General features: G+C 41.8%; 1 protein-coding gene across 1 annotated transcript in view; it reads left to right on the plus strand.

Moving 5' to 3' along the window:
- Window positions 1-9,531: 9,531 nt before the first annotated feature.
- DSG2 (desmoglein 2) overlaps window positions 9,532-12,884 on the plus strand; it is a gene marked incomplete at both ends in the record, with an annotated part of 46,646 nt that continues 43,293 nt past the window's right edge. Inside the window, one exon of the mRNA XM_079718257.1 lies at window positions 9,532-9,570. Within this exon, the coding sequence (XP_079574383.1) occupies window positions 9,532-9,570 (39 nt within the window). The remainder of the gene's footprint in view (window positions 9,571-12,884) is intronic.

A 12,884-nucleotide genomic window follows, 5' to 3' on the forward strand; every position in this document is an offset into this window, starting at 1 on the left:
TTTTTCTTTGTTCAACAAGTTTTCCCTGTAATACTGCTCTGCTTAACTTGTTGGTCATAAATTTACTGATTACTTCAGATGAATGTTCTAATCCTAAAGTTAAGCAAGAAGTACAAGGATACACTCTCTTCTTCTTTCATACACAAAGGAGAGTTAGTCACAAGAAGTCTTTGTTGGCTGACTTGCCTTTATTGTAGCTGATTCTGCATGAAATGGGTGTGACTCTCTCCAAAGGTATGAATCATTCAGACATTGTTTCAGTAGAAGTTAAGAGAGGTCCACTTAAAAAAATGTTATAGCAAATTAGCAGACAATTCCCTTGTAAAATAAGAGTTCTGCTTCCAAGGTATATGGTAATGTTCATAATAAACACTATGATTTAAAAAAAATCTTTAACCACAAATGTCCTCAGACCAGCCGGTAAGGGTTACTGTGATCGTTAAAACTAAAATATCAGGAGCAATTTTTTTTCCCACTGCCTTTTTTGTATCACAGTTTTGTTTAACTGGTTTGATAATGTTTGAACATATTTCTGTCTAATAAAATCTCTAAATGGGAACTAAAGGAGGTGATGAAACTCAAACTAGGTCCACCGCAAAAAAAAAAAAAAAAGTACAGTTCAAGCAAAACGGGTTTAAGAACACTTTCCTGAAATGCTCACATACCAGGGACATTTTGATTTTCTTTCTTATGATATCTGAAAGACTGCTTCAACTCTCAAATTTCCTGGGTGTGTACAGATGTAACTGAGTTAATTAAATTATTATTTATCATATTAAAAGATTTTCAATTGCTTATGCTATAAAAGTAAAGTTACATAGAAATAATTTGCATTCGTAATATCAAATTTGGGATTCAAGAATAACAATATCATAACTTTTGCTCAGCAGGGTAGTAGTTCCCAATATTTCTTCTGTGTAATACGTGTGACAAACGAAATTCACAAGCTCACACCCTCCCATGGACAAGTTCACCCTCAGGCTCCGTTTGCTTCCCCCGCTGGAATCAACCCTTTCTCCACCCAAGGGGGATGTCAAAAATACAAGTAAGTAACATCATTACTGAATAACTTTAAATGTGCTCTAATGATTTTAACAAGTAAATCAATCACAAATTTCAGAACTTGATAATTAATAAGTTACTGCATCGACTTGCATGGTACAAAAGTTTTTTAAAAACCACCAACAACGTTAGTTTTGAAAGCAAATTAAGATCAGTTAATTTCTTTGAATCCTTGTTTTTTCTTTAACATGGAAATTGTTATTTATTTTTGAAATTTTGCTTCTCTCTACTACAGTATTTATAATCATCAATCAGATCATTTTGAAAAGGTCTTTAAAGCCAGTATTTTACTTTCACCTTTGCTCTCCCAAGCCATGGCATCCCTTCAATTTCACTTTTTCTTGATGTGCAAGAATGTCACTTGTTTACGTGCAAATGAATGAAGTAACTGCCAGAAACCAGGATTCTTTTCTGTCTTCTGAGGGGTTTTTTGGTGGATCTCCCTAGGCTCATTAGTCACATTAGGGTCAGCATGATGGTTTCTGTCTGACACTCTCAGTAAACACTCTTGTGCTGCCCGTAAGCCCTACAAGTCCTGTCACACAGTCCAGGGCTGCTATTAGCAACCAAACTCTCCTCCTCTCTTCCCCAGCCACTGCTACTTTCCTTATCTTTCCAAGAATTCCTATAAACAAACCCCAGGGTGAAATCAAAGCTAGAGATTTATTCTGAATTTTTTTTCAGAAAACGTAGGTGGAGAGATAAAGTCAACATTGTCAAGTGGCACACTCTTGTAATGAATACTAACTTTGTTCACCTCCAGAGGGAAAAGGGATTTTCCATATTGTTTATGGTTTCTGGTCTTGCACTTTGTTCCCTCTGTAAGGAAGGGAGTCTTGAAAAAGAGGAAGAACACAGAAATGTTCTCCACTGGCCTCTAAACACCTCAAACTTTATACTGTTCGGGAAGCCTTAGCAGGCCCATCTGTGATAAAATTGTGAGGTAGGCGGATTTTGTCCACAGTGAAGCAGGCCTCCCAGCACACCCACACCTCCGTTTGGTGACATTTACTCATGTCCTTCCAGGAATATAATGCTCTCTTCTCTTTTCCCCTTTACCCTCATTTTACACACACACACACACACACACACACACACACACATACACACACACACACACCTATCCTCCAAAATAACCTTGAAAATATTGGGTTGGCCAAAAGGTTTGCTCGTTTTTTTCTGTAAGATGGCTCTAGTAGCACTTAGTTGTCTTTAACTTCATTGAAACAATTTTGTTAGATTGTATGTGACAGCTGTCATATCAGCGTGCATTTAAAAAAACACTTGTGCTTGCTTTGGCAGCACATATACTAAAATTGGAATGATACAGAGAAGATTAGAATGGCCCCTGCGCAAGGATGACATGCAAATTTGTGAAGCGTTCCATATTTTTTGATTCACTTTGTTTTACGGCAGAAACTAACACACCATTGTAAAGCAATTATACTCCAATAAAGACGTTAAAAAAATAAAAAATAGAAAAAGACTTATCAAAATTGGTGAATTTTTGTGTAGCCATTTCATTATTGAAGGTGGAAGAAAAAAAGCAACATTTTTGGCATATTATGCTTTATTATTTCAAGAAAGATAAAAACGCAATCAAAACGCAAAAAAAGATTTGTGCAGTATATGGAGAAGGTGCTGTGACTGATCAAATGTGTCAAAAGTGGTTTGCGAAGTTTTGAGCTGGAGATTTCTCACTGGACGATGCTCTACCGTTGGGTAGACCAGTTGAAGTTGATAGTGATCAAATCAAGATATTAATTGAGAAAATCAATGTTATACTACGCGGGAGATAGCCGACATACTCAAAATATCCAAATCAAGCACTGAAAATCATTTGCACCAGCTTGGTTATGTTCATCACTTTGATGTTTGTGTTCCATATAAGTTAAGCGAAAAAACCTTCTTGACCATATTTCCACATGCGATTCTCCACGTAAACCTGATGAAGACGTTCCATTTTTAAAACAAATTGTGATGGGCGATGAAAAGTGGATACTGTACAATAATGTGGAACAGAAGAGATCGTGGGGCAAGTGAACTAAACCACCACCAACCACACCAAAGGCCGGTCTTCATCCAAAGAAGGTGATGTTGTGTGTACGGTGCGATTGGAAAGGAGTCCTCTATTATGAGCTTCTTCCAGAAAAGCAAACGATTAGTTCCAACAAGTACTGCTCCTAATTACACCAATTGAAAGCAGCACTCAATGAAAAGCGTCTAGAATTAGTCAACAGAAAATGCATAATCTTCCATCAGGATAACTCAAGACCGCATGCTTCTTTGATGACCAGGCAAAAACTGTTACAGCTTGGCTGGGAAGTTCTGATTCATCCGCCATATTCACCAGACATTGCACCTTCAGATTTCCATTTATTTCAGTCTTTACAAAATTCTCTTAATGGAAAAAATTTCAATTCCCTAGAAGACTGTAGAAGGCACCTGGAACAGTTCTTTGCTCAAAAAGATAAAAAGTTTTGGGAAGATGGAATTATGAAGTTGCCTGAAAAATGGCAGAAGGGTGAATACGTTGTTCAATAAAGTTCTTGGTGAAAATGAAAAACGTGTTTTATTTTTACAAAAAAACAAAGGCACTTTTTGGCCAACCCAATATATTCACTATTCTTTCATTCACATGTTCCACTAGTATATACTGAAGACCTACAATGGATCAGGCACTGTTTAGGTGCTGAATACATAGCAATTCATAGAGAAAAATCCCAGCCCTCGTGAAGTTTACATTCTAATGAATGGTGACAGATAATAAATAAGTAAATGCACAGTCTTTTAAAGTGTGATGTGCCAAGAAGAAAAATGAAGTAGGAAAGGGCGATGGGGAGCCCTGGGGGTGGGAACAATTATAATTTTTATATGGGTGGTAAAGAGTGAGTAAACCTGGTACATGTCTGGAGCAGAACCTTCTCAGGAAAAGGAACAGAGAGTACAAGGACTCTGAGGTGGAGCATGCTTGGTGTATCTGTGGTGTTGTGTTACGATGTAAATAACTGATAAGAGATTAGCATGCCACCTTCCCAGGAATATGCATGTATCAGCCAAGGGAACCTTCAGCTAACGGATTTCAGACCTTAGTCAGTAGGAGGGAGAGGCATTCTGATGGGCCACGAAGACCTTGCTGAGGTTTTCTCGACAATCGTTGCTTTGTACACACCTCAATTCAGCATTATTATAGTCTCATCACCTTGTAAAACTAGTGTATGATTTATTTCGAAAAAAAATCTCTGACGATGTTGGTTGAGCACTCTACTTAGACCCAAGGATAGACAATTCTGTTTTCTTTGCTGAGCCAAATCTCATTTTGCAACTGTAGTGTCTTCCTCTAATTCTCTGGTCTGTGAACACTGTTGACAATTTCCTTAAGTCATTTTGGTTCGGGACTTTGCATCTGAGGAGTCAGTCCTCATCTACTGACTCACAAGGAGGAGCCTCTGGGGAACAGCTCAGCTAGAGCCTGTGACTCACCACGTGAGGCTCTCTATCAGGCAGGGTGTTGGCGGTGACTGTTCACCAAAGATAAGCTGGCTTCTTTGCGCTAGACCACGGGGCTGGCAGTCTACTGGGCTTGATTATTACTCTGTAAGTTCTAGCTCAGAAAGGTAGCAAAGCTTTTCCCACCCTGTTGTTAGAGGCCCCACCCTCCAAATCAGCCAGTGCTCCTCTCTTACTGCCTAAGGCAGAGGCAGCTCTTGGTCCAACTAACTGGAGAATCCATGAAAATTTCAACATCCTGACACCTAGTGTCTGTGATGTCCCTCTTGCCTTGGCCTCTGTGGAAAAACACCATGATTCCTTCTCCAGGACAAAGGGGAAGGATGATCCTCTCCCATTTCTCCACCCCTAGTGTAATACACTCTCTTCTCAACCTGACCCAGCTTTGCCTTGTCCATGTCCTTTCTGCCGCACTCAACTCCGGAGATACTATATCCCAGACCTCTTAATTATCAGCCAGGCCACTGTGAAACTCTGACTCACACCCACCATCCGCTACCCCTCTCCAGCTCCTGGGCTCCAGTATCGTTGGGGGAAACAGACAAACACCCACCAACACACGTGCATGTGTGTATGTGCACATGTATGCATGTGCATCTCACACACACACACACGCACACACACACAATCCCAGACCAACATTTTCTGACCAGATCCACTATTAATCCATCCAGAGTGGATATTTCAAACACCTTCCCCCTGTAACTCTCCTTTTCCACTTGTAATTAGTTCCTTCCATGTGGGCTTGGTTCAACAAACCTTTTTTTTTTTTTTTTCTTCTCTTAAGGTAAAGTAGCTTTATCTTTTTTTTAAATTTAATTTATTTATTTTTTTATACAGCAGGTTCTTATTAGTTATCTATTTTATACATATTAGTGTATATATGTCAATCCCAATCTCCCGATTCATCACACCACCACCCCACCTCACCCCACTTTCCCCTCTTGGTGTCTGTACGTTTGTTCTCTACATGTGTCTAACAAATCTTTATTGATCATCTAATATGTGCTGGACACGAGGGGCTGGGCCCACTATGAATATGATATGGCCTCTGCTCTTAAAGAAGTAACAATCTTGAGAAAGGAAAACAGTCGAAGTAGCAGACAGGAAAGAACTAACCATAAACCACAGTGTGACTGCTGCTATGTAGGTTGTGTGAGTCACTTTGAACACAGCCACAGAGAATGAAAGGAAAGTTAAGTACAGTAATTGGAGAGAATGCAAAAAGGAGAATTGAGGATGACTCTCAGTTTCCTGGCTTGGGTGGCCAAGTTGACAAGGCATATGAGGAAGTAGCAAGCTTGAGCTGGAGAGGTATAGAGGGATAGGGAAATCTTTTTTGTCAGTATGCTGAATTTGATATCCCTACAAAATTATGGTAGTTTGATGTCCCTATGAAATGTCCAAATGGTAATGTCCCATGTTCGAAGCTCAGAAGAGAAAGTTGTGATGGATCTGCACAATGGGAGTGGCTACAGAGTTGTGCTAGGTACCAAGTAAGAAGAAAAGATAGAAAGGAAAGAACTCAAAAGGCATAAACGCTTAACAGGTTGGCAGAGAATAAGAAATGTATTGAGAAAGAATAGTCGAAAAGAAAGAAAATTAGGCGACTCTTTCTGCCTCCTAAACCTACCTGCAAATGTGTTCTCATTTCAAACTACTTGCTGGACTTTTCCCATTGGATATTGCTCTAATATCTCAAATTCAATTTTCACACACACACAAAAGTCTTTACTTCTGACTTTCCTGTTTGTGTCAACGTTATGAAAAAAAAATGCTTTTTTCTCAGATAAATCTGAAACCCCTGACTCTTCAGCAACAGCTTTTATGCTTTGAGTTACTCTGTCCTGACAGGTTCAATGTCTCCTTCACAATTATTCGTCCTTTAAGAATTAGCTCACTACACCACTCCACCCCAACCTCACGGTCCAAAGCATGAGTTAGGTACTACTCTCTTCCCTACGTTTGCTTTATACCTTGCAAATAGTTCCACCACTGCACTTATAACAGTCCATATGTTAGGTATAGCTATACTATTTCATAAGCATCTATTTTTGTTTCTTGGATTACTTATCTTTGTATTGACAATAAAATGCAAATTAAATGTTTGGTGAACAGAGACAAACTAAATGTTGAATAAATGAACAAATGAGCAGAACTAAACCAGAAAACAAACTCCTCCTCTTTTCGCCCTTCTCCCTTTACCTAGATATATGTCATAGTTTTTCCTGTATCCACATACCCTTTATTTTTTTCATTTTTTAAACTGAGATACAGTTTACGTACAATATTATACAAGTTACAGGTGTGCCATATAGTGATTCACAATTTTAAAGGTTATGCTCCATTTATAGTTATTATAAAATATTGGCTATATTCCCTGTTCCACATACCCTTTATTAATCAACGTTCTATGAGAAAGCTTCTTGACTGCCATAACCAGTTTTTGTTGGTCTTTATGAAACCTTTTTTTTTTAACATTTTTGTTTTAGATAATTCTAAGAGATGATTCTAATAAGCTAATCACCTGTGTGTACATGTGAAACAAAGTATGCTGGGAAACATAACCCAGATAGATATTTTGAATATATCTAGATGTTAAAGCTAATTATTTGCACAAAGTACGTTTTTTAACAGATGCATTATAAGTACATGTCTTAAAAGTACATTTACCATAATGTTCAACTAATTTAGGGGGAAAAACCTGCAAGTTAAACCTTTCACATCTTGTTAACACTTCATTTTAAAGCAATCAGCACTTCATTGGGAATGGCATTTGTTCTTGTGCAAAGAGATTTATGAAAGAGATTGACTCTCATGCCAGCAGAAAAAAGTCAGGAGCTAGAGAACTAGCTGTGTATGATCTGACTTCCAACAAGTCCCTTCAACTCACTGAGTCATAAGTTTCAGAATTTTTAAAGAGGAACTAATTCAAGAATGACATACTATGGCATTGGATTGTACACGCATTGACACCTTCTCTCAAAGCCTTACAATAAATGTCTTATAGAGGAATACTTTCCTGAAACTGCCTTTGACGGCCTCCAGGGGAGAGTAAATACTCCAACAGAAATAAAATTTGCATTAGCTTTTCTCATTCTGGAATCTACAATTATCTTCATTACTAAACAGAGATCAAACTCTAGATAATGAGGCATAAATACTTGCCTATAGGAGTCAGTTGCAAGAGCACTAATTTTAGGTAGGACTTATGTATAGTTTCCAGGGATGATTTGTGAGTGTTTTGGTAAAGGCTGCCTTGTTTAATTAGTAGCTTTCCCAGCAGTGATGAGGAATGAGAATTATCACCAAGGGTGCTACCAACCACACCTAATTCAAGAGAAATGAGTGGAAACTAGAAGACATTCTTCCCTCCTGACTCAGCTACGTAACCAACGTTTATTGAGAGTCCATCATGGTACTCTGCACTGTTCTAGTCACTGGAAAGAGTGGGAAACTAAGCAGACACTCCTCCTGGATACTTAGTCCTCAGTTTAGCCACTGATACTTAAGTAACACTATGAGAAAAGTCACTCTGCATTTACTCCCTAAACAGAGGAAAATGTGGTTCTCAGCTCAAAGAGGGAGTGGTCCCTGGCAGCTTAGGAAGAAAGGGACTAAGGCAGAGATGGCCATTGTACTGGATCTGGAAAAGTGGCAAGATTAGAACTGGGGAAAGAAGGGTAGGAGATACTGGGGGAGGGAACTTTTAACCACAAAAGGAACTCTGCTATTTTGGCCAACTCTGATGTCAAATGTCTCGTTCTAGTAGCAAATCAACCCTTTATACTTTTATAGGCTCTTCCAATACTTCATTGTCAATAATTAGCCTTTCTTAGAAGTTTCCTAATCTGTTGCTGATTCTAGAGTTTCTGTTTTATCGAGAAGAATCCAACTTAATATTTACACTTGCAAAAATAATACCACCACCACCATTTGTTGAACCCGGATGTGCTAGACACTACAGAACGCATCATATAGATTTTCTGATTTAATCTTCACAACAGTCCTATTTGTTGGATGCCGTTAATGCCATTTGACAGATCTGGAAACTGAGGCACAGAGAGGTTGTCCAGGTCACACAGCTAAGTAACTATTGCAGAGAGGATTCTGACCTCTAGTGACGCTTTGTGTAAGAGATTCTGTAAATCATACCGAAGCGTATATGTTTCCCTGAACCCCTCTAGAGTTTTCTCCCAGTCGAGGCTAGTTAACAAGGGGCCGAAGAACTGTCCATTTGGATCATGTGTGATTCTTCTAATAACCGCTTCTCCCTGAGCCAGACAAGCGGCAAACCTGTGGGAAGCACTGAAGGGGCCAGGGGAAGAGGTGAGAAGCCTTCGCGGAGATAACCACCCGAAATCCTGCTCCAGAACCTTCGCTCCCGGAGAGCGGGCCACACGCACCCGGCCGCGGTGAGGACGCGGGTCCGGGCGTCACTCGTCTTTCTCCTCCGCGCCACCTGGGCCTCGCGCACAGTTACAAAGCGCTGGACCTTCCGGAGGCCTCGGGCGGCCGGGCCGGCTCACTGGCCGTCGCGGGCCTCTGCTGCAGAGCCGGGCCACCCTCCGGCGAAGAGCGGGGCGGGGAGGGGAGGATGGCAGGGCGGGGCCTGCCACTCCAAGTCCCCAAGCCGGGGACGTCACGGCTCCAGGTGCGTGTGCGGCGGGGGGCGGGAGTCCACCGTGCGCCTCCCTCCTCCACGCAGGTCCCACCTCAGCGCGAGCAGCTCGGCCGGGCTCCGGGCTCCGGGCTCCGGGCTCCCGGCTCCGGGCTCCATTTTCTCGCGGAGGCCACACCTGGAACCGCGCCTTTGGGCAGGGCCGCACGGCCGCCGCGGGAGAGGGGACCCTCGGGGCGGGGACGCCGGGGAGGAGCGGCCGCGCGCGCGCGCACTGGGACGCGGGGAGCCGGCGGCGCCGAGGGGTGCTGGCGGCCCGAGACGGAGGCTGCGACGCGATGGCGCTGGGCGCGGGGGGTGCGCTGCTGCTTCTCCTGGTAAGTGCGGGGAGCAGGGGCGCGGAGCCTCGGGCGGGCCTGGGCAGCTGCGGGCGCCCAGCCCGCGCCCCGACCTGCCCGCTTCCGCCGGGCAAGGATCGGCCCGCCCGGCGCTCCCTCTTTGTGCCCCGAGGTGGGAAAGGGCCGAGCAGGCGGCGGCGAGCGCGGACCCTGCGGCTCCGCTGGGAAGGAGCGGGCGTGGGAAGCTGGCTGAAGTTCCGTTTTTCTTGCCGCCACGCACAAGCCCTGGCGCATTTCTGTACCTGCGATCCGCGGGTGTAGTGAGCCCTGGAGCGGGTACACCTTTCCTGGAGGTCGAGGGCTTTGTCCGGAGTCTCCTCAGACGGCAACATGGAGGCGGTGGGAGCAGCGGCCGCGCCTCCTTCCCCGGGCTCCCGCCACCCGGGCGCGGCAGTGACCTGGGGAAACACCTGTATTCCTAGACTGCAGGAAAGGGCCCCAAATAGTTTCTTTAATGTATTTTACAAAGTGAATTTTTTTGGTAAAAGCCACGTTACTTTTGAAATCACCCACATATAGTCTGAACTTAAAGTTCCCAAAGTTGGTGTTTTAAAACAGTCGCCTAGTATTAAAGGTAATGAACATATGTAATAGTTTTAAGATTTTTTTCATTTTAAAAGATTACACAAAATCGATATGCAGCGCCACAGTCAAACGGGATTTTCAGAGGTTCTTAAAGGAACTGGCAAACAGTGTTCCGTCTCTCGATCTGCATTTCTTATGCCTGGCTTCTACATTCAGATGGGTTTTTAAATATGTTTGTTAAAGGAATTGTACAAAATTAAGAAATGTATCTGCTTTATAAGGGTTTGCTAGATGGGTTTTGATAAAGTGACAGTTATCCTGTTCATATAGGCGTGCATTCACCTTCCAGAGACTTAACAAATGTATGTTCACAGAGATTAGGTACAAAATCATACTGCTTTCTTATATAATGGTGAAAATAAAAAGTACAAGTACCTTCTCTGTATTGAAAGCGCTAACTTCCAAAAGATTGCCTTCTCTCTATCCCAGAATTACAATGAAAGAGGGAAAATATTTTTTTTCCTATATCTCACACAGGAAGAAACATGACTAATGAAATCTAGGGATTTCAGTGATATCTCACTTGCGTGCTATTTAGGACCTGCGGACCTTTGGCACACCAGTTAATTTTCATGCTTTTTATCCATTTTGCCTAAGTCATTGAGGTAATTTTCAATTCAAGTTTATTTTGTTAATAAAACTTTTCAAAGATAATTTGTGGTTTCCTTTTTGGCCTCCAGAGTAGCCAAGCAACTAGTTCCCTCATCATGGTACTTCCTGACTAAGGAGATTACAAAACTAGCATAGCACCTAGCTTAGTTTGAGGGTTAAATATTAAATCCTAGAAAAGAAATTGCCTTTGTTCTCAAATGATATAGCAAGCAGGCCAATTCAAGTACATTTACAGAGAAATAAGTATATAATTTAGGCATAATTTTTACTTTAGCAATTCAGTATTTTTACTTTATTGAGCAGTGATTGCTCCTTTAAAAAGTGATTATAACTAACTGAATAAGCAAAATTCTTGGACACTTCTTTGTATTTTCTGCAATACTTTGCATGATATAAATTTGAGTATGTTTATTTTTGGTCAAAGAACAGTGGGCATTTTGCCCACTGATGTGTTTGAAGTTGGAAGTTTAGATTTTAGTGAAGAATATTTGAAAGCAGCTATGCTGACAGAAGTACTTCTCCAGGACACAGCTCTTTTATAGAAGGTAATAGAAATTGTAGTGCATACGGGTCAGAGTTCAGTTGTAGATCACAGAATTCACTCCAGCTAGTTAAAGCAGGAAGATATTTATTTCAGGGTATTGTGTTGATTGCATCCGTGTGGCAAGGACTGAGGAAACTCCATTTTGAGCTGTCAGTGACTTGAAAGCCATCCGTCCAGCAGAGCCTAAGCACTTAGGGAGCTGCTGCCTCTCCTGTGATCAGGAGCCAACACTGCCACCCGGCAGTGTGGAAACGGCCATGATCAGGGTGCTACTTTTGCTAGCTCCAGAACCATGCCACGTTTGCTAGGATGCATACCAACGAAATGTGCCAGGACTCTGCATCTTGGTACCCATGAATCTAGTACGGAATCTACTAGATGAACACTAGAGCCCAGAGTAAGATAGCTGCAAAAACCCAGCTCCATTCTCCTCTATGCTTGCCAGCAAGAACAGCAGACACGTAGCTTCTGCTTCACTTCCTTCTTTCACATCTCATGTAGATGCTGGTTGTTGAACCTAAATCACATTCAGAACCTTAGCTGCTGGGAGTCTATGATATGTGGTCTCTAGGTTTCCTCTGAAGTTCAGGGAGATAAACCAGAAGCGAGATGTTGAGTGGCACCCACATAGCTATCACACAGATAGAGCCCAACTCTATCAAAATGGGAAATAGAGGTAATATTGTAAATAAAGTCAGAGAACCTTTCCTCACCAAGAGTTCTTTACCTGGGATTTACCGACTCCCAAATGGTCCATAGATAGAATTCAGAAGGTCCTTAGACATGGCTGGGAATAAATGACATACCTGTTCTCACTAATGTTTAACTGAAATGTAACATTTCTTTAAATTATGTGTAGGAAAGACACTGCAATAGCATAGCAGTACTTGTGAGTTTAGACAATAGAATTCATAGATATTTTCACATAATACTATAGGTATCTTAAAATACCATTTTTCTCATCATTAATAGACTTTCTACTATATTTTATTTTATTATTTTTTGTTTGTTTGTTTGTTTTTGTGGTACGCGGGCCTCTCACTGTTGTGGCCTCTCCCGTTGCGGAGCACAGGCTCCGGACGCGCAGGCTCAGCGGCCATGGCTCACGGGCCCAGTCGCTCCACGGCATGTGGGATCCTCCCGGACCGGGGCACGAACCCGTGTCCCCTGCATTGGCAGGCGGACTCTCAACCATTGCGCCACCAGGGAAGCCCTATTTTATTACTTAACATGTTGATAATGAAGTACATGACATGACTGCATCACAAATTGGTGTTTTTTAAATAATTCTGATAACTATTTCAATATAATTGAGTTCATTCATAATTCGATGTTTTTTATTTTATAAATTTAAAAACATTATTCTGAGAAGAGGTCCACAGGCTTCAACACCCTGCTAAAGAGGGCACTTGAAGAGATTTTCTGGTGGTTGCCTCCGTTTTGCCTTTGACATTAAGCTTGTCCTTCAAAATCAAACTACATTTTAAAGATTAAGTGGGAGCAAATTATACTGTGAACGGTTGTGTCTACTAATATGTTAGTTTGTTAGGGT

Source organism: Hyperoodon ampullatus (assembly GCF_949752795.1).
Source record: "Hyperoodon ampullatus genome assembly, chromosome: 13".
In the NCBI taxonomy this organism is placed as follows: domain Eukaryota; kingdom Metazoa; phylum Chordata; class Mammalia; order Artiodactyla; family Ziphiidae; genus Hyperoodon; species Hyperoodon ampullatus.